This window comes from Culex pipiens, chromosome 2, assembly GCF_016801865.2.
Source record: "Culex pipiens pallens isolate TS chromosome 2, TS_CPP_V2, whole genome shotgun sequence".
Taxonomy (NCBI): Eukaryota; Metazoa; Arthropoda; class Insecta; order Diptera; family Culicidae; genus Culex; species Culex pipiens.
Genome location: NC_068938.1, coordinates 222,140,415 through 222,161,900, shown reverse-complemented (window position 1 = coordinate 222,161,900; position 21,486 = coordinate 222,140,415). Strand labels below are relative to the sequence as shown.

Genomic DNA, 21,486 nt, shown 5'->3' with positions numbered 1-21,486 from the left:
AAATATTAAACTAACCTAGGACAGAAAGAGAAGAGACAGAATTGAAGATCGCGACAACAGTTTTTTCAAACCTTTTGTCACATGGTGGATAGATCCAGACAGGGTGCTGGCAGTTATTAGGGGAAAGGAGGTGAAGAAGCTAAGGGCCATTCATTCTAAGTGTAATATTTGGTTGAACTAGTTTTTTTTTTATTTTATTAACAACAACGATTGCTTTTATTCCATGAATGATGAAATAACCAATCAAGACAACAAAATTCGTTTTTAAACACTGAGGCATGAGCAATTCTCAATGGTAAGAGACCACTCTCTACAAAAGGTGTTCTAAACTAAGTACAAAGTGGTTCGTTATGATGAGGAAAATTCAGAAAATATAAGCTAAACTAAAAAAAATAATTATTTCACTTTTGCTCTAAAAAATGATTTTGACAAACTGCAGCACCATAGATTTTTAATTTTAAGGATAATAAATTTAATTTTTTTGAGCTCTAGTGCAAGAAGGACGTTTAATTTTCGATTGAGCTATGATTTTTTTGAAAAATAGTATTTAGGTTGTATTGCCAAAAATAGACACTACTTCTGAAAAACGAAAAAAGTATTTTACATCTTAAAAAGATTTTTGGAATTTTGGTGAAAATTTCCGTACATTCCAAAAATCCCTATTTTTTCAAAAAGGTCACTTACCCAAACAAACATTCGTGATGCACCATAGCTCAAATTTTGGCATTTTTTGTCTACTTAACCATATTAAAACAAATCTAGTGGGTAAAGTTTGGCAAAATTAATGTTTAAAGAGAAAAAGTCAATTTTAAAGAAGTCAATAAAAAATATCCTTTCAAAAAATGTCTAAATTCTACCAAAATTTTCGAATCATTTGTTTCAAACAATCATTGATTTAAATGATTTTAAAAGTTCATAGAATAAATATGGTATAAGTAAAATTTTAACACCTTATTTTAACACTCAACTTATAAGATGAAAAAAGTTTAAAAAAATTAAAAAAAAATAGCTCTAAAATAACGTTTGACGAAATAGTAGTTTATGCAAATAGTTGCAAAAAGAGGATTTTTTCAGCACGAGTCGTACATTTATCCAACGAGGTTCACCGAGTTCCATACAGCATTTTTTGCAATTCCGAAAAAACCGATTGAGTGAAATTTTAATTCAAATTTTCATTTATTTTGTCAATAAATCGTATAGATCAAAATAATTTTGCAAAGTGTTACTTTTCAGCATTTATTTCGAAAAGTGTTGCTATTCGATTCTGTTATTTTTGGTACAGAAAAGTAGGCTATTTCGTCGTTCAAGAATGACAGGAAAAGTAAGTTGTTTCACGACGAAATTGCAAAAAACTACTTTTTGCTTCTACTTCTGCTATTTGTTGATTCTACTTGCTGAATTTTTTTAACAGCTTTTGAATTTGGAGCTAAAATAAAATCAAAATTTTATGACTAAATTTTCTCACAAAATTATTTAACATTTAACTTATCGTTCAAACATTATACTACCAACAAAATATGTTTTTAATAGAGACATTTAAAAATGAATTTAAAAATATCAATATTCAAAAATTAATCAACCCATGATAAACTGATTTCGTTTGGCTATCATATTTTTTTTCTATTTTTTGTCAGTAGCACAACTTTAATAAAGTATAGCATTTGTTGATTTTTTTTGTAATAACATTTTTAGATCTTTTTAAATAAAAAAAAACATTATGTTAAAAAGGAAACAAATTTCTATGAAAATATATAAACTTATAATTTTTAAACAAATTACCTTTTTTCAAGTTCAAAATTTTCTTTGATTTATGTTTACACAGAAAAATAAAGAATTTTGGAAGGTTGAAAAATTTGTTGGTTAAATATTACCTCTTTTTGAGTAATTTTACATTAAAAATGTGTAAAAATGTGAACCTTTAAAAGAAAACCTTTCTTGAAAAAATAAGAAAATGGTGTATTTGGCAACGTGAGAATATCCAGCATAAAGCTCATGATAATCCCTTTTGCTTATGTAATATTTTATATTTAGATTCGCATGAAAATTCGTTGAAATTGAAATTTGAATTCATAAACTTTAAGTATTTCACATTATTACCAAAAACCATTAATATGTTACAAGATATAAAATTTATTGCTAAAAGATGCTAAATTTTGATTAAGCTTTTTTGTAAATTCAGGATTATTATCATCATTAAAAATAATAGTTCTGAAAAGTTCAATTAGGAATTCCTTTGTTAAACGACACATTTTTCGTTTCGGTCTCGAAAGACGACCATGTTTGAAATGGGTAATTCTCTACCAACTCACACGAAATCGGGAAAAGTTGCCCCGACCCCTTTTTGATTTGCGTGAAACTTTGTCCTAAGGGGTAACTTTTGTCCCTGATCACGAATCCGAGGTCCGTTTTTTGATATCTCGTGACGGAGGAGCGGTACGACCCCTTCTATTTTTGAACATGCGAAAAAAGAGGTGTTTTTCAATAATTTGCAGCCTGAAACGGTGATGAGATAGAAATTTGGTGTCAAAGGAACTTTTATGTAAAATTAGACGCCCGATTTGATGGCGTCCTTCCGAAAAAACGTATTTTTTCGAAAAAAACACTAATTTTTTTTTTAAAATCCTCCCATTTTCCGTTACTCGACTGTAAAATTTTTTGGAACATGTCATTTTATGGAAAATTTAATGTACTTTTCGAATCTACATTGACCCAGAAGGATCATTCAGAACAAAATTTTTCATTTTAAAATTTCGTGTTTTTTCTAACTTTGCAGAGTTATTTTTTAGAGTGTAACAATGTTCTACAAAGTTGTAGAGCAGACAATTACAAAAATTTTGATATATAGACATAAGGGGTTTGCTTATAAACATCACGAGATATCGTGATTTAACGAAAAAAAGTTTTAAAAAGTTACTTTTTGCGTTTCTCTTTGTTTCGTCGTCCGTGTCTGTCGCGGGTGACCATGAACGGCCATGATCGATGACGACCAACTTTTTCAAAACTTTTTTTCGTAAAATCGCGATAACTCGTGATGTTTATAAGCAAACCCCTCATGTCTATATATCAACATTTTTGTAATTGTCTGCTCTACAACTTTGTTGAACATTTTTACACTCTAAAAAATAACCCTGCAAAGTTAGAAAAAACACGAAATTTTAAAATGAAAAATTTTGTTCTAAATGAAAAAATTACCCTTCCGAAGATTCATTCGCTACTCTCAAACTTGAGAAGGCGTTCAATCTCATCAACTTGAACGTTCTGCCGACATTTTCAAATGAAAACGATCATTCATACTTCCGTTCTCTTTATCTTTAGTACGATGCACCACACGCAGGTGTATCATATTTCAAAGACTATGCACCAGACGCATAATTCTTTGTCATCATACATATCACACCAAGTTGAGTGTTCTGAAACCGATAACCACCACCCCTCAAAAAAAGAACACCGGACCCAAACCAAAACTGTGCTGAGTTCCGGACGACGACTGCCACTTTCTGCCCGGAACTCGCCATCACAACCACTTCACCTCACTTGAGCAGCAGCATCAACAGCACTTTCAGGAGTTTAGAGGAGTTTGCGGGGAAATACTCACACATGACCTCGAGGACGAGCGTATCGTGCAGGGGCCGGTCACCGTCCTCACGCATCACAATGTTGTCCGCCTCGCAGCGAATCGACGCTCCGTTCTCGAACCGGGTCGCGGTGAAAATCATCTGACTGATGGTCTCGAACGTGCCGTCGTTTTGCAAGTACTGTTGAAGAGGGGGGAAAGCAAAAAAAAAAACGAGAAAGAAATTGTAGAAAAATGTTTGCGGTTAGTTTTTTTTTGCGAACAATTTGCGACAGGTGCAAAACTAGAAAACCTAAATTCACTTATCGCCTGTCTAACCGAACTCAAATTGGCCATCGTTTGTTATTTTAGACACAGCATGATAAAAAAATGTCCTCCTAATTCGATACTCTTTCAGTCCTTTTGAGAGCCCTTCCGAAAACTGTATGCACGAAACTCAATGCAGAATCATCGAGTTGGATCAGAAATTCATCATCCTAAATCAGAGAACGTGCTGAACAGTGATTTCCGCTGAATCCAGAGCAGCAGGAAAGACACCGATAAATTCTCAGTAAATTTAGATTGCTTAATTTTCCTTCAAAAAATGTCTTTTTTAATAAAATCGGTTTAAAATTTTAAATCTTGTTTCCATGATACTCATGAGCAAGGTAGTAAAAAATGAAAGAAAAAACTTAGTAAAGAAAATCCTCGAAAACATTAAATTATTGATTGATTTGTTAAAAAGGTATAAAGAAGCATATTTTGAGCTAAGATGAATTATGTACAAAGAAAATTTACGTGTCAGTAAATGAAAAAAAATCATGATTTTTCACAAAATATTGAAAATAATGTTATTTTTTCCAAAAAGATAAAAAAAAGCAATTGAACAGCATTTTACAATTCTAACAATAAAACGATATCTACACACATTTAAAAAAACGGATTCGGTTAGGTTTTACTGAATTTTTATCTGTATTTATATGTATTTTTATGTTCGGATTTATTTAACACCAATATGAATTCGAGGAAATTTTCAATGTACAGTACCGCAAAAAGATTTTTATTCTTTTTTTTATTTCCTCAAATCTAACATTTTATGAAAACTAATGATTGCAAATTAACTTTGTATAGTTAATTTTTCTTCTTTTTTTCAATTTAATGTTGACATTCTGGTTTGTAATTTATTTTTTTGCCTCCCCTCTCCCTCGACTAGAGTCAGAGTAGAGGATTAATTTTTTTTTTTACTTTTAATATTTGCATCGGCCAAATGACACTGACAAATGCTCATTTCATACAAAATTTAAATTTCAAGAGGCTGTTTCTCAAAAACCAGCAGTCCAATCAACAAAATAAAAAAAGAAAATTGTAGGAATTTTTTCAGCTTCCCGAAAATGTTTTTTCAGGAATCCTTTTTCAAATTGCAGTAAACTGTTTTTTTTTTTCAAAAAATGTCTTTTGAAAATTCCTATATCTTGAAATTGGCGCACTTTATCGAAAAATGTGCAGGGACAATTCTAATTCCAAATTTGATATTAAATCACTTAATTTTTTTGATGTTTTGTTCAACAATATTTTTTTTTCAAATGCCATTTTTTTGAAAAAATCACAGCTCCGGTATCAATATTTGCGCCTTACAAACTCTACCGCAAAAGATCAAAAGATGTAATTTAAAAAAAAACAGGCATTTTCGCAAATTACACAATTTAAGTTTTAGAGATAAAAAGTAAAATAACAAATCGAGATTTGTTTTGCAAATCATTTTTTTCTGAAAAGTCCTAACCATAAAATGGCTTCTTCATAGCGAATGCATGGACAATGTTACACTTGAATCATAAAATACCAAATTAATAATCTAGAAAAAAATGAAATACTAGAGAATTACTCTAGTGTAAAACGATTTTAGCTGAATTCACAAAATTACAATGAATACACGGTAAAAAAAATCATAGTAATATATATATGGAAAGGGGTACTTATTTTATGGCAGAAAAAATGGGTGAGCTTCAAGCCTAATTTTATTTATAAATAAATTATAAAATGTGAACTATGTAACTACACAGTAAAAAATGTGTAAATTTGGAAGGTTAAATATTACCACATCTATATATATAAAAATATTTGACGGTTTTGTTCGAACGCGAATCAGTTCAATACGGAGCGTCGGATCGAGGTGCTTTTTGTTGCGTTGGGTTCGTATAAGCCCAAGGAAGGTTCTTACGCTAACTAATTGACACTTTGGCCACTCTGGGACCGATTCCGGAGCATCTGCAGATTGTATGGGAAAAGTTGCGTAAAATCAAATTTTGATCACAGGAGGCTGAATAAGAAATCAAGCTAAACGTCAAGACGAAGTTTGCCGGGTAAGGCTTGTTTATGATATAATATTACCTCAATTTAGACTGAAAAAGTGACATTATACCTGAAAAGTGGCAAACATACACATTTTTTCTAACATAATAGTTGTACCCCTTCCCAGATGTAATATTGCCATGATTTTTTTACTGTGTGGTTCAAATATTTTACAATCGATTGCACAACCCTCTTCAATATCAATTTAAATGTTCAGCAACACGCATTCAATTTTCCTCCCGTATTTTTAGATAGGGTAGAATAGGGAAACATAAACTTTTAATAAAACTTACACAGACCTAATTTTTCATTATTCTAATGAGTTCCATATTCCAAAATCAAAATAGAAGAAAACTACAAAAACGATCCAAATCAATTACCACTTTCCCACAGAACTGCAGCTTGCAACCTTTTGGAGCGTACCCAAGGTTCGTCCCTTAAAAACCGCTGCTGCAGCAGCGCCCGGGTGGTATCAATCAAAGTCGAATCAATTCTAAATTTAGGGGAGTGTCGTCGAGTGGAAATTTGTGTTTGCCGCCACAGCCCCAGCATCAGCGCGGCCAAATCCCAAACAAGATCAATGTCGTCGTCCCCGGCAGCAGCAGAATCCAAACAAACGCGGTCCCAAACTGAATCATGGTGCTGCGGTGTGGAACCTCAACCAACGAGACAGACACAGAGAGAGAGCTCAGTAAGTCACTCAGTTTGTGGTTTGAACGTCAGCGCGCGCGATTGGTTGGAATGGGGCGACCCCAGCGCCAACTACGATGACTGTATATTCCACGCGGTTTGATTAATTGCCCGTTGGTTGGATCATACATTTATTTTTGTATTTTTTTTTGTAACAATCAAACAAATCACACACACAGACCCACAACGACACATTGTGTTGGCTATTTTTTTTGTTGTGTTGGCCAGCAGAGCTGCTGACGAAGAATTGGCCATCGATTTTGTTGGGTTTACAGTTTCAGAATTTTTTTCCTGTTAACTTCACAGCTTGATAGAATTTACGCGAAAAGCGGTAGAAAAATATTTGCTTTATTCCAAAGTTTAGTCTGCTGCTGGTGCTGCTACCATCAGGTCCATTCTGTGAACTAGGTTAGGATGGATAGATAGATGGATGGATGGATGATGACGGTTGGTTGGCCCGCTGGCACAGGATGTAATCAAATCGATTTAGACTGTGAAAATGTTTGTGTTGGCCTAGATTTATTGATTTTTAATATTCGAAGATAAACTTTGGTCGACAGATTTGCATGACTGCACAGCGGATGGCTGAGATGGCATTTTGGGGATTATTAAGTGATGAAAAGTTAATGGACTGTTTGGATTTATCGAATAGATTGAAAGTTTGAGGACAAAATATGAGCTCAAAAGAGTAAAAGCGCATAGGTGTGTTTTCACCAAATGAAACAGTGTTATTGAATTTATTGCAATCTAAATTGAAGTAAATATTTGAAATCAGTTTATCAAAAAAAGTAATACAAATCTTATTAACATTCAAACTAAAATTTTTTACTGGCATATCCAATCAGCATGAAAATAATATAGAATGTTAGGTTAGACATTATTGTTCCTCATTTTAATAAAATTGAGGCCGTTTTGAAATGTTTGTCGTGATTTTTGAAAATCTGAAAATGTTTTATTTTTAAAACGTTGAGAAAATTTAAAATTATTGAGAAGCTGATCAATAATTTCCAAAATTATATCGATTGTAAATTTAGGGTCAATTGGGTAGAACTTCAAAAAACTCATTTTTGTTCATTTACATTTTTTTTGCAAGGCAATATTTTAGCAACCAAAGGTCGGATTAATAATGTTTAAAAAAGCAAATCCTTTTGAGTGTTCACAGCTTTTCATATTATTTTTTTCAAAGATAGACGAGGGTGACACTATTTTTTTACATTTAAAATGACAATTTATTGCATAAGGGTAATTCGTCGCCAACTCAAACAGTGGATACCAAAACTCCTCTCGATATCTCGTTACGGCGGGGCGGTACGACTCCTTACATTTTTGAACATTCGAAAAAAGGTTATCAATAATTTGCAGCTTGAAATGGTGATATCGAGATATCAAAAAACGGACCTCAGATTCGTGATCAAAAATTACTCCTAAGAACAAAGTTTCATGAAAATCGAAAAAGGGTCTGGGCAACTTTTTCCGATCACGTGTGAGTTGGCGAGCATGACACATAATTTAAGATAAAAATGGCTATATCTCAAAAACCAAATATTGAAAAAGTCCTTTTCTAATAAAGTCATTATTTTTCTCAAATTGTTTTTTTTTGTGCATTTTCAATACTTAAAAAAACATATTTTTCCAAATTCTTGGCCAAAACTAAACATTCGTCATAGCTCAAAAGTTGGGTCTTTTTGTCTTCTGAAACATTACAAAAAATAAAAAAAGGAGAAGTCAAAATTTAGTATTTGTCCTAATCCTTAAAAGTGTTAAAATATTGCCACTTTAACTATGGACAGCCCTAAATTTCTATACATGAAGACAAGGCCGTCCCAAAAAAAAATAAAACATTTAAAGCTACGTTACATTGTGAGAAAATCTCATGTTTTTTCATGAAATGTTTTTAACAAATATAGTTTTTGAGCGAGCAATATAAAAATATCCAAATATATGTCTTCTCGTTTGTAATCATAGTAGCCCATGTTTTATGCTAAAAACGCTTACATACTAAGAATTATTAAAATTCGTCACTTTTTGTTCACTAAAATTAAAATATCTCGGCTTTGCGTGAACAAAAATTGAATTTAAAAAAAAAAAAACAAAATGATGTCCATACAATTTCCTATAATGCATTAGTTTTGGCTGCAAAATTTTTTGGCTCGTTGTGAGGAGCGATTTTTAAAAATTTTCAGCTTAAAAAATACAAATTTTTCTCCCTAAAACGTTATGTCATGCCCAAACACAAACTTTTATGGACTATGTCTGTACAGGAATTTGTTCAGGGGACATTAAACTATAACTTTGAGCCCAAGGCGGCCAAATTCGGATGACTTTAGCATGATTGTTACGTGCATTTCTGAAAAATACTCGAAAAATGCACTTTTTTCATTCAAGCTCCACGCGCGAGTTGTAAACCATTTTTGGGTTTTTTTTTTGTTCTATGAAAACATTGTTCCTGACATCCTAATCTATCATTCTAGGGGTGAGCACCGAAGATTTGACAACTTTTCATTTTTTCTTGGGACGCCCTAATGAAGACTTGTGTCATAAGAAATCGATGAAAATTGTTTCATACAAATTAAAAATTCAAAATTTATATAATGATAGGTTTTACAAGTATTTCTCCGGTGCAAAATCTGGTAACGAAGCTTTAAATGTTTGAAAAAAAAAACTGAAATATTGTTTTAATTCCAAATCAAACATAAAAACGTTACTTAATCCACCCTAGGGTGGTTGGTGCCTTCCTCACATTTAAAGGGTGCTATCCAAAAAAGACACAAAAGGGCGGTGTTTTTCAGTGTTTTATCAATTTGACTCATTATTCATACCACTAGATTGGGTAGTCAGAGCTTCATATTGCAGGGCACTTAGGTGCTTACAACTTATGATTGGGTAGTCAGATCTCCAATCTAATTCGTGCCCGTTGAAAAGGTATTTTGATTACCTATCCAACGACAGGTCGCATGAGAGATCCGGACAACGTTTTCATCAAAATATCTGAGATCCGGCCTCCAAAAAGTGCTTAAATAACACTTAAGTGCTTATAACTTTTGATAGGGTTGTCAGATCTTCAATGTCTTGAACGCATTGGACAGGTCTTTTGATGACCTATCCAACGACAGGTTGCATGAGAGATCCGGACAACGTTTTCATCAAAATATCTGAGATCCGGCCTCCAAAAAGTGCATAAATAACACTTAAGTGCTTATAATTTTTGATAGGGTTGTCAGATCTTCAATGTCTTGGACGCGTTAGAAAGGTCTTTCAAATACCTTTCTAAAAATGTATAGCATGACGGGGTTTCTTACAAAAACCACCCTTTTTACAATCTTCCGGACTTTAGTCAAAATCGTTTTTTTAGCATAACTTTTGAAGTACTTAACTAAACTTCATAATTTTCAATAGGGACTTATGGGACCCCAAGACGGATCGAATGAGACCAAAACGGTCCAAATCGGTTTAGCCAGTCTCAAGATAATCGAGTGCATATTTTTTGGTGCACAGACCCACATCCCTACACACACACACACACACACACAGACATTTGCTCAGAATTTGATTCTGAGTCGATATGTATACGTGAAGGTGGGTCTAGGAGATCAAATTAAGAAGTTCGTTTTTCGAGTGATTTTATAGCCTTTCCTCAGTAAAGTGAGGAAGGCAAAAAGGAAATTTTACGAAAAATGCTCAGTTTTTATTTGACTTCGTGGATCGGACTTTGCTGATGCAGCCTATTAAGGTGAAACGGGACGCCAACTCATGGATAACTTCTGTTCACCTTAAATTAATTTCTGAACTCGACATATTGCTTGCTATCGACCTTGTTTGAGTTACGGTATTTTCCTTCAAACTGTTTTCAAAAACTCGTGTTGTGTTGTCCCGATGGCGGAGCTTCCCGTTTCACCTTAATGTTTCAATTACGTGTATCCTTTTCAATTGTGAACTTTTCTACTTATTTAAAAAAAAAATTGAGATTTAAAATTTTGACCCAATATTAGGAAATTACCAAAATAAGATTTCTATAAGTCTAGTTCTTTGAAAATTTTATTCTTGATACTAAAATTCCGCAAATAATAATTCGAAATTAATTCAATTTTAGCAAGTTCTGTGTCATTTCCTAAAATATATTAAGATCGGCTAAAAACATTAACCGATTTATTTTTGTCATTTTAACGACCTTTGAATGGTCTTAATAATTTATTTTCCAGAAACGTGATGTATGTTCTAAATGACACCTGGGATTTTTTTATGTATAAGCATGTTTAAAAAAATCACTGAAAAGCTTTAATAAATTCTATCATGTTTCTGAAATCGAGAAGAATATTTTGAAAAAAATCGGAAAGTTGCTTAAATGGCTTTGTTTCAAAACATAAGCTTAAAAAAAAAAGAAAAAAAAAAGAAATGTAATTTTCATATTTATTAAACATTTATGTTCCATATCCAATTGGTTTATTCTTCAAGTTTAATTTTAAACAAAATGAATAAAATGATGTTAATTCAATTTGATTTCACCATAGTACTTTTTTCATAATGGATAATGATTTTTTAGTTTTGTAAAAAAAGTAGCTTGTTTTTAAATTGAAAATTCAACCAAATGAGAAAAAATAACACCGAAATTGCGTTTGTCAAATTGTCTATGCTAACTTTTTTTCATCACCGTTTGTATTCTTTTTTTATAACCAAAATTTTCAAAATGTTGAGAATTGATATTTTATATAAATAAGAAACGAGCACTTAAGCAGCTATTAAATTACACCTATAATTCGAAAAAACTAAAATATCTCCCTCGACCATCATCAAACGCCTACTACGTTCTCCCCCCCGGGGGCTAATGATCTCAATTTGCACATGGTTGCTTGATTCTATCTAGCACACACATACACACACACCTACCGTCACGTACTAAAAAGCTGTTGAATATGCTTCCTAATCACCTAAACAGCACTTTTTGCTGCATTTTCCTCCCGCCGTAACCGACGACCAAATCCGCACTAAATTTGAATTGGTCGTAAAAACTAATAGAGTAAGCCGGCCCCCATCGAAACAGGATCCACAATTACACTCTACAAACAATAACGTCTCCCTCTTTCTACCTTCCTCTATTTTGATATCGTGGGGGTAAGCATCTCATTTTACAACATTCCACCCACCCCCACTTCCCGAGGGGTAACAATAAAAATCCTTCCTGCGTCGCAAGCGCCCGCGCGCCTACTACGATCGCAATCTCTGATGAAAGCTTCATTCACCGATTGTTCTGTTTTGCGAACGAAACGAAACGGCCCTTTTTATTATCCCAGACTACTACGATTGCGATTGTTGGCTGATGGCATTGATTGCATCGGGGCTCGCTCGCGACCGTCATCACCGAACCCCGCGGAGTTGTTCAAGTTGTTAAAACATATTTTCCTTACCGTTTTCGTGCTGATGCTGGTGAGCTGGTCCGCACGGCCGGTGTCCTCGTCCGATATCAGCTTGGACGTGTTGTACCAGGTCATGTTGGCAGCCGGCCTAGCGCCACTCACCTGGGCAAGGGGACAGAACATCAACACCGCCGCCGGAAGTGACACACACACACACAGAGCAGTGTCGGGATGGGGGAAAAGGTGTAAAAGTAAATTTAATTATTCAAATTTATTCAATTTACTTGCCCTTCGGCACGCAATCATTTATGGGGGTGGAACGGAAAATGAGGAAAATGGGACCATCGGTAAAGACTTTGGGGCATTTTCGGTTCGGTTGGGTGGGCAATTGGCTTACCTTGCACTGGAGTAAAACTTTGGTACCCTGTACCGTGTGATGTTCGACACCAGATAAATTGATCTTTGTAGGTCTCACTGCAAAAAAAAACAACAACAACATAAAATTAAATTTTTCACACTTCCCAACATGGTAGAGCCCACGCCGGAAGGCACCATTTCTCACCTTGTAAATCGATATGAAAATGATTATCCACAACCAGCTGCAACTCTTTCATCTCGACCCGGCAGTTGTAGGTGGAGCCGAGCTCCTGCCGTGACAGGGTGAGCGATAATGTAGACTTCACCGTGAACAGCCCATTATGGTCCTCCACAATCTGGGAATCTGGGGATGAAGGCGGGAAGCGAAAAGGGATTAACGGGAGAACGGCGAATTGTTGAAACGGGTGACGGGGTGGGAAAAACAAGCAAACTGTAGTAGGCCATGTTTAATCAAAATTAACGGGGCAAAAATTGTAACGGCGGGCGTTTACTCGGGAACGACACACCGCAGAACGCCGGTAGTAGGCCATGCTGGCTAACAGGGTTGTGGGGGACGTGTTTGCTAAAGGGACCAACAAACCTAATTTGATACGCAGAATTACAATAAATGAAATGTTTCTTTGTTTTGTTAAGATAACTTTTCTCCTTTATATAATTTGTCATATCTATCTATCTATATATATAAAAAAATTCGACGGTTTTGTTCGAACGCGAATCAGTTCAATACGGAGCGTCGGATCGAGGTGCTCTTTGTTGCGTTGGGTTCGTATAAGCCAAAGGAAGGTTTATACGCTAACTAATTGACACTTTGGCCACTCTGGAACCGATTCCGGAGCATCGGCAGATTGTATGTAAAAATTTACGTAAAATCAAATTTTGATCACAGGAGGCTGAATTAGCAAGCAAGCAAGAAACGTCAGGAAACCAAAAAGGGCAGGACGAAGTTTGCCGGGTAAGGCTAGTTTTGTATAAAAATGTTCAAAATATTTTCTGCTGGCATAAGCACAAAAAATACAGATGATTTTTATATTACCATGATGTAATATTACCATGATTTTTTTTACAGTGTTGTTCAAAAATCAAAATTATGATAGAAGATTATGGAATTTCATTAAACATTTCATAATATCTTTTTGTTGGACATGTTCTCTTTTTTTTTTTTTGAATTAAATATACTTTATTGAATCTTTCTTATAATAATTACATTTGGTTTACATAATAAGTGGTCAGCTGTGGCTCTTCAGCTTTAATTTGCTTTTCGTGATTTAAACACTGTTCATTTTCATAACTTAAAAAGTATATGATTTATCATTTTTGTAACACTAGGTACAATGAGGAAAAAAAAAATGTTAAGAAAACATAACCTAACCTAAAACTAACTTAAACTTACAATGAACTAAACCAATCCTTGAATCAAGGGGTATTCAGAAATAGCACATTTTTCCCTGAATTTCAAACATTTCTCTTGAATCTTCTGATCCAACATTTTTACTTCTGCTAATTCATGAACCTCACTTGATCTTGTCCAGCCAGGAACATTCAAAACCATTTTGAGTACCTTGTTTTGGACACGCTGGAGCTTCAATTTATGAGTTCTAGCGCAACACTCCCAAACAGGTACTGCATACTCAATAACGGGGTAAATTATTTGTTTGTAAACTGCTAGCTTATTTTTCAAAGAAAGCTTTGATTTTCTGTTAATTAAAGGGTACAAGCACCTGATGAGAATGCTGCACTTGTTCAATATTTTGTCTACATGCTGCCGAAACAAAAGTTTCGAGTCAAGTATGAGACCTAAGTAGACAACTTCCTTTGACCAGGGTATCGAAACATCATTCATTTTTATCAAAACATCATCCTTTGGGACAAATCTGGCCGATTTGGAAAGAGGAAAAATGATGGTTTGAGTTTTTGCTGCATTTATACGAATTTTCCAGTCGCCAAAGTATTCGGAAAGAACGTCAAGACCCTTCTGAAGACGGCCAACTAAATATCTGGTTATTTTACCCTTATAAATAACGGCAGTGTCATCAGCAAAAAGTGACAACACACCATTACCAGGAAGAGTAGGCAAATCAGATGTAAAAATATTGTACAGAAGTGGGCCAAGAATACTTCCTTGGGGAACCCCAGCATCAATGTTGAATAATCCAGAAGCAATCCCATTCAGAAAAACTCTGAACGATCTCTCCGAAAGATAGTGCTGGGTAATTTTGATAAGATACATTGGAAAACCGTACAAATACAGTTTATGTATCAAACCATCATGCCAAACATTGTCAAAAGCCTTCTCAACATCCAACAAAGCCATAGCAGTTGATTTAGACTCAAGCTTGTTCTGCTTGATGATTTTGGTTACTCTCGTAAGCTGATGAGCAGTATTATGTCCCTTACGGAAGCCAAACTGCTCATTCAAAATTATATTATTATCGTTGGTAAAATCCAAAAGCCTTGAATAGATGACCTTCTCAAAGAGTTTGGACAGACTACTCAAAAGACTAATGGGACGATAACTTGTTGGCGATGTTGGATCTTTTTGAGGCTTCAAAATTGGTATGACTTTGCCCAGTTTCCAATTGGTGGGGAAGTAACCAAGTTGCAAACATTTATTGAAAATATTGGCTAGATGTTGAAAGAACTGATCACTCTGTTTTTTCAACACTAGATTAAAAATGTTATCAAAGCCAGGAGCTTTCATATTTTTCATTTGTTTTACTGCAACTTTGACTTCCTCACCAGAAACATGGGAATCTGCAGGAAATTCAAAGGTAGAGTCATTGATTGTTGAAATACTATTGGCAACTGATGTTTCTTTACGGCTGGTCATGGAAGCGCCAAGATTATGAGAACTAACAAAATGAAGCCCAAGTGCATTTGCCTTTTCCTCGGATGTAATCAAGGGAGAATCCTCAACAATAAGAGGAGGAATAGGCTTTGGTTTGTTTTTAAGAACTTTAGAAAGTTTCCAAAATGGTTTTGAATAATTCCCAAGCTGGCTTACATGTTTTGAAAATTCTTGATTTCTGATATTGTCAAGTCGGTCTTGTATGATTTTGTTCAAATTGTTCACTGAAATCTTTTTGTCATAGTCCCCAGTCCGTTGATATTGTCTCCTATAAACATTCCTTAGTCTTATCAAGTGTTTAGTATCTACGTCAATATCAGTTACCTTAAAATTAACAGGAACCTCCCGAACGTTGGCAGCCTCTGCTTGGTTGATAGCCTGCTGGATCACCTCCAGCGAACGATCAATATCGGCAGAAGTTTCCGGGTGTTGATCATAGTCGATGTTGCTGTCGACCACTTGCTGAAACTGCTGCCAGTCAACGTTGTGGTAATCTTTCCGGGTTGGTTGCCGCTGCGGAGTAACGGAAGCTCCAACCTCCACAACCACCGGATAGTGATCAGAACTCAGCTCTTCAAACACCTCAGGATGAGCCACGTTCTCAGCCATATTGGTAATGAAGAAGTCGATGATTGAGTGATTCCCAGACCGAGCCACCCTCGTTGGACGATCCGGACTCACAACGTTGTAGTATCCGTTTTGCAGATCGTTGTGCAGAATCACTCCGTTCCGATTCCTCCTGCTGTTGCCCCAAACTTCATGCTTCGCGTTGAGGTCACCAGCGATGATGTACTTTGCGCTCCGCCGTGTCAGCTTCTGGATATCGCTCTTCAGTTTTGCTGCTGAACCATCTCTGGAATTCACCTGACGTGGGCAGTATGCAGCAATGAAGAGTACTGGGCCAACCGAAGTGGGAATTTCCACCCCAACGGCCTCGATGATGTTCAGCTTGAAGTGTGGCAGCCGGCGTGGCTTGAGATCACGATGAACAGCGACAAGCACACCTCCTCCTCCAGAGGTGGTCCTGTCGAGTTGCGTCGCGATCTTGTAGTTTTGCAGATAAACTTTTTCACCGGGCTTCAGATGAGTTTCCGTGATGGCAGCTACGTCGATCTCCTTCTCGCGAAGAAAATCCACCAGCTCTAAGTTCTTCCTCCTAATGGAGCAAGCGTTCCAATTCAGCAGCTTGAGGGACCTACGATCCATACTGGATGACGAACGAGGTCAGCACTTCAATCTGCTGGGTCTTGGTTTTGCATCCACGCAGTGCAGCGGACATCTGTTTGAAAATATTGAGGAGTTCGGTTGAGGTGTAAAGATCATTACTATTTTCCTCAACTGCTGGTTCTTGGGTTGGTCTTGGCTCCTGGCTGAAGCCCGGTGGTGACGGTCTCGGCTCCTGGCTGGAACCCGGCAGCGGTTGATTCATCTCAGCTCTCTTCCTGGGATCCAACGGCAACGGTGCCAAGTTCGGGACCTGGCGTCGCGGTTGAAGAGGTGGAAAATTTTGCTCCACCAGGGCTGGAGGAGTTCTACGACGCTGAGGCTGATTCTTCGTCGATGCTTGCTGCCGAATTTTCACGAACTCAGCTCTCTTGGGGCACTTTCGGTCAGTTGACGAGTGCTCACCGTTGCAGTTGAGGCACTTCACCAGCGAATCTTGGATGCACTGGGATGTGATGTGCGCATCGGTACCACATTTGGCGCAACGACGCTTCAGGTGGCAGTTCTTACCTCCGTGCCCGAAACCCAGGCAGTTGAAGCATTGTGTGACGTCACGGTGCACTGGTCGGTATCGCTCCCACGACACGATAATGTTGAAAACCGCTCGGATTGCCTTCAGCTCAGGAAGCGTCGTCGATCCCTTAGCCAAATGCAGCAGGTAGAGCTGGTCACGGTACTTGATGTCTTTGTTGCGTCGGCTCATTTTGTGCACGGCCAACACATCCAGTTTCAAAACTTTTAGCTCGGCAGCTAATTCCTCCACTGGCATGTCGTACAGACCTCTGACGACGATTTTGTACGGCTTATCCATGGCGACATCATGGGTAAAGTACTCCGCCTCGTTTTCGGTCAAGTATTTCTTGACCAGTTGATAGTGCTGCCTGGATTGCACCAGCACCTTAAATCCGTCCTGACACAGACGAATGTTGCCTTGGACTTTCCCAGACTTGATGAGTTCAACCAGCCCCGCTCGAAAGTCGATCGTTGCTGCTGATTGCCGTACATAAAAAGGAGGCAGTTTCTCCTTTCGCTGTTTCACTTCATTCTCCTTTCCTTCCGCTACCTGGTCCTCGTCAGGCAGTCCAGCGAACTTGTTGTTCTTCAAAAGCTGCTCCTCGTGCGACGAAGAGTTCTCCTCCTCCTCATCCATCGGTACAGTACCGTCGCTCTTTTTCGTCTTTTTGCTGTTCGATGTCACTTCCAAAAGCACCTTCCTCTTGGAAATCCCCGGTTTTTGGCCATCAGTTGAGGCCTCAACCTTCCTTTTGGAAATTCCCACTTTTTTGCCTGCTTGAGCCGCAGGTAGGGCGATATTGCCGGCGTTTTGCGCCGGGACGCGACGAGTCATGTTGAATCAGACAACCTTCTCCAACGAATGCTCGGATAACAATGGGACATGTTCTCTTCAATATTCCACACCTTCCAAGAGTCTAAAACTATTTCGTCCACACAATGTCCTTTCATTCCAACTTCCAAACGCATGAATCAACAACTTCTTTCACAACTCAGCAGGCGAAAAAACTTTCCTCCGCGCATAGTCCCTTTGGGAGTGACTTTTGGTTCAGCGCGGGGCACACACACAACACAACACAAATGGGTAAGTAAATTAAGGAAACCAAGCAAAGAAAAGTCACGGAGAAAAAAAATATACTCACCCCTCACCACACCCCCCGACCGGTGCCAACTTATCACAGGTGCTGGACGGGCGCCGTATACTTCGCAAACGACTTGCAGATCCTGACCCTCCCGCATCGGCCCGACGTGGGAACCGTTCTTAATACTATTCCTACTGCCATCCTGAAGTGCTATTACTGAGGGAATGGCTGAAAAGAGAAAGGAGAAGGAAGAAATAAAAGTGAGAGGAAAAAAAGTGTAACTGAATGAAGTATCCTTCATTAGTGTGGGTCCTCGATGTAATCAAGGTAGGCGGTGAGAGCGCCCAGTGATAAACAGAGGCCTGCTGCAAGGCAGGAAAAAAACTGGGTGTTTCACTTCTGATGCTGTTTTCATCTGATAATTAAAGGCTACTGCGATTCAAGTATCATTTATCACGGAACATTTCCGGTTAAGTTTGAAAAAAGGGTGTTCCGCGCATCGAACGGTTCATCAATTTTAATTAGCATCTGTTTCGGGCTGAAAAGTGAAATTTATGGAACAGAATGCAAAATATTCCATCGTGCCAATCAGTTACAGTTTCTATTTATTAAAAATGTGAACAATGAAAAAATGCGTGGAAATCATTGCATTTCATTAGATTTTTGTTTCAAACAAATTATTCATGCATGAATGCAACTGTCATTTTATCAATTTGCTGTTCAATTTAGTGGAACAAAGGCACACCTGGAAACATGATTTAAAATTTCAGTTAACCTGTGCCACCGTTGAGTTCCACACACACATCGAACAGCTTTTGTGCCGAACTCCATCAATTAGAACCGGATTCGTAGAACGCAGTGATGCCTATCAAACAAATCTATGTCAGCGATTCGGATGAAATTTGCAATGTTGAAGTGCCGAATGGCTAGCTTTTAAAGTGTCTAAAAATAGCTGCCGAGGGCCATCAAAAATGACTCAATGATGTCGGAAATGTGACGATTTTGATTTCAATAGTTTCATTTCATGCCTATAAATAAACTAGCAAATGACATATTGCATCAGAAAAATATGTTGCTAAAACAGCATGAACTAAAATGATAAAAAGGGAAAAATTGACGACATTTCAACAAATAAGGAGTAGACAGCACCAACCCATATCCTAATTTGGTATTCATTAAACCTTGAAAAACAGTTTTAAGGAGTTTTATTTTTATTAAAGTATTTTACCAAACTTCCCCGAGATTATCGATTTGAACGAAATTTTCAGCTTCACGATGAAAAATTGTGTAAATTTGGAAGGTTTTGTTTTGGAAGGTTCGATATTACCTCCATTAAAATGTAATTTTACCTCAATTTAGACTGAAAAAGTGACATTACAATAGAAAAGTGGTAAAATTTGACACTTTCAGAGGTAAAATTACAAGCTTTTTATCTGACATACAGGTGTACCCGTTCCCAGATGTAATATATTTATTATCATGTTTTTTTTTACTGTGTTGAGATAAACTCCGGCAAATTATGAACACTCTGCAACAAAAACAACTGAAGTGAAACGGACATTGATTTGACAAAAAGGATTCAAACTTTAAAATGCAGTTTATCCATTAGTAACAAACTTAAACCTTTTTTTATAAAAGAAAACTTTAAAAAATATATAACAATTGAAAAAACAAGCCATGGTCTTCACATTTGAATGAAAAAGTGTTTAAACATGAATTTTACACTAGTTCAGTTGTTTAGCAACCATTAGTTATCAAAAATGTAAGATTTAATGAAAAAAAAACTTTTTGCGGTACTGTACACCTAAAATATTCCAAAAATTAAAAAAAAAATCAGCAAACCCAAACATGCTAAAAATGATTTCAAACACAGAAATTCATTACAGTTCACTGCTCTAGAATTTTCATTTGAATTTTAAAGTTCTTTGCCCCCTGATTTTTGAGCCTGAACAAAAAAAACGAAAATCTAAATAATTTTAAAATTCTATATTCGGGTATCAAACGATGACAAATTTGTAATTGATTTTGAATTATCGAAACATTTTAGTGTAAAATACCGAAACTTTCACAATATACCACATTTTTTGAAAAAACCAAAGTTGTCATAATTTGCAATATGGCTATCAAACGACGCACAGTGGGCGAAATGGAACCCAAAATCGGACTTAATTGAACGCGGCTGGTTCCCTGGTATGAAAAATAGTGTTTCTTATGTAAAAAAATCCGGGGAATCGATTGGTGATGGTTTCATCCACCGCACAAAACTGCAAAGGGTCCATTTTGCCCCGATTCCCCATTTTTCTACATTTTTGTTGATATAGAAATTAAACATAATAAAAAGATTAAAGAAACAGTTATGGGCCTATTTTCCCAAACGCAGAATAAACTGCCTTTTACATAATTTTTATTTTTCTCAACATAAATGTGTCAAACTATCAAGTGCAAATCGTCATTCTTATGTAAAATTGTCTAATCTTTACGATAAAAATATTTTCTAATTTTTAAAATCTGACCGAACATTTGAAAACGGCCAAAAATGCTTTTTAAGCGGAATTGGGGTTAAATGGACCCTAGATGATTTTTGCGGTGCAAGTGGTTATTTTTAATGGATTCCTGGAACATTTTCACATAAGTTAAGTGCATTTTGAATGGCCGTATAAAGCCTCCGCTCTAAATACATACCGATTTTCATGAAAAAATGTAGAAAAATGGGGAATTGGGGCAAAATGGACCCTTTGCCGTTTCGTGCGGTGGATGAAACCATCACCAATCGATTTCCCGGATTTTTTTACATAAGAAACACTATTTTTCATACCAGGGAACCAGCCGCGTTCAATTAAGTCCGATTTTGGGTTCCATTTCGCCCACTGTGCGACGTTTTAGAACGCATTTGAAATACTCATTTAAAAAAAAACCGTAGTTTGAAAAACAAACTCAAATTTTCATAATTTGCGATATGTATATCAAACGACTATTTTTCGTAAATTAAAATGTTCACAAAATACTTTGAAATTTTCATAGTTTGCAATTTAAACGAAGATTTTTTTTTATAAATTTACAGTATTTCAGTTGTGTAAAATTTTTAATATTTACGAAAAGCCGTAGTCATAAGGCTCATTTTTTTTTTAAATATTTCCGCTACTTTAAAGCTTTGAGAGCGAGATTTTCACCAATGTGTTCCGATTTGAATGAAACTTTCAGCGTTTGTTTGTCTATACATGAGATGAACTCATGCCAAATATGAGCCCTCTACGACTAAGGGAAGTGGGGTAAAACGGGCTTTGAAGTTTGAGGTCGAAAAAACATAAAAAATCTCAAAATTGCTCGCATTTCCGTAAAACTTCATCAATTCGAATCTGTTGGCCAGCCCCCGAGTCAAAGACTCCCCTAGTGGTACCTCGCTCGGATCGACCGCTTCCCCCCCTTTCGCGCGTGCACCACCCTCCGGACCCGCGAACTTGACCCTCCGCTACACAAAGGGTCCGCGATCACGTTCTTTGG

The 21,486-nt window shown here is 36.5% G+C and overlaps 1 protein-coding gene across 3 annotated transcripts in view; it reads right to left on the bottom strand.

Moving 5' to 3' along the window:
• The window catches only part of LOC120423811 (hemicentin-1), a 161,446-nt gene that overhangs the window by 28,298 nt on the left and 111,662 nt on the right, over window positions 1-21,486 (bottom strand). For all 3 annotated transcript variants that reach the window (XM_052708971.1, XM_052708972.1, XM_052708973.1), the window contains exons 4-8: window positions 18,046-18,213; window positions 12,506-12,664; window positions 12,341-12,417; window positions 11,995-12,105; window positions 3,596-3,755 (exon numbers count right to left, since the gene is read on the bottom strand). In XM_052708971.1, the coding sequence (XP_052564931.1) occupies window positions 3,596-3,755; window positions 11,995-12,105; window positions 12,341-12,417; window positions 12,506-12,664; window positions 18,046-18,213 (675 nt within the window). The remainder of the gene's footprint in view (window positions 1-3,595; window positions 3,756-11,994; window positions 12,106-12,340; window positions 12,418-12,505; window positions 12,665-18,045; window positions 18,214-21,486) is intronic.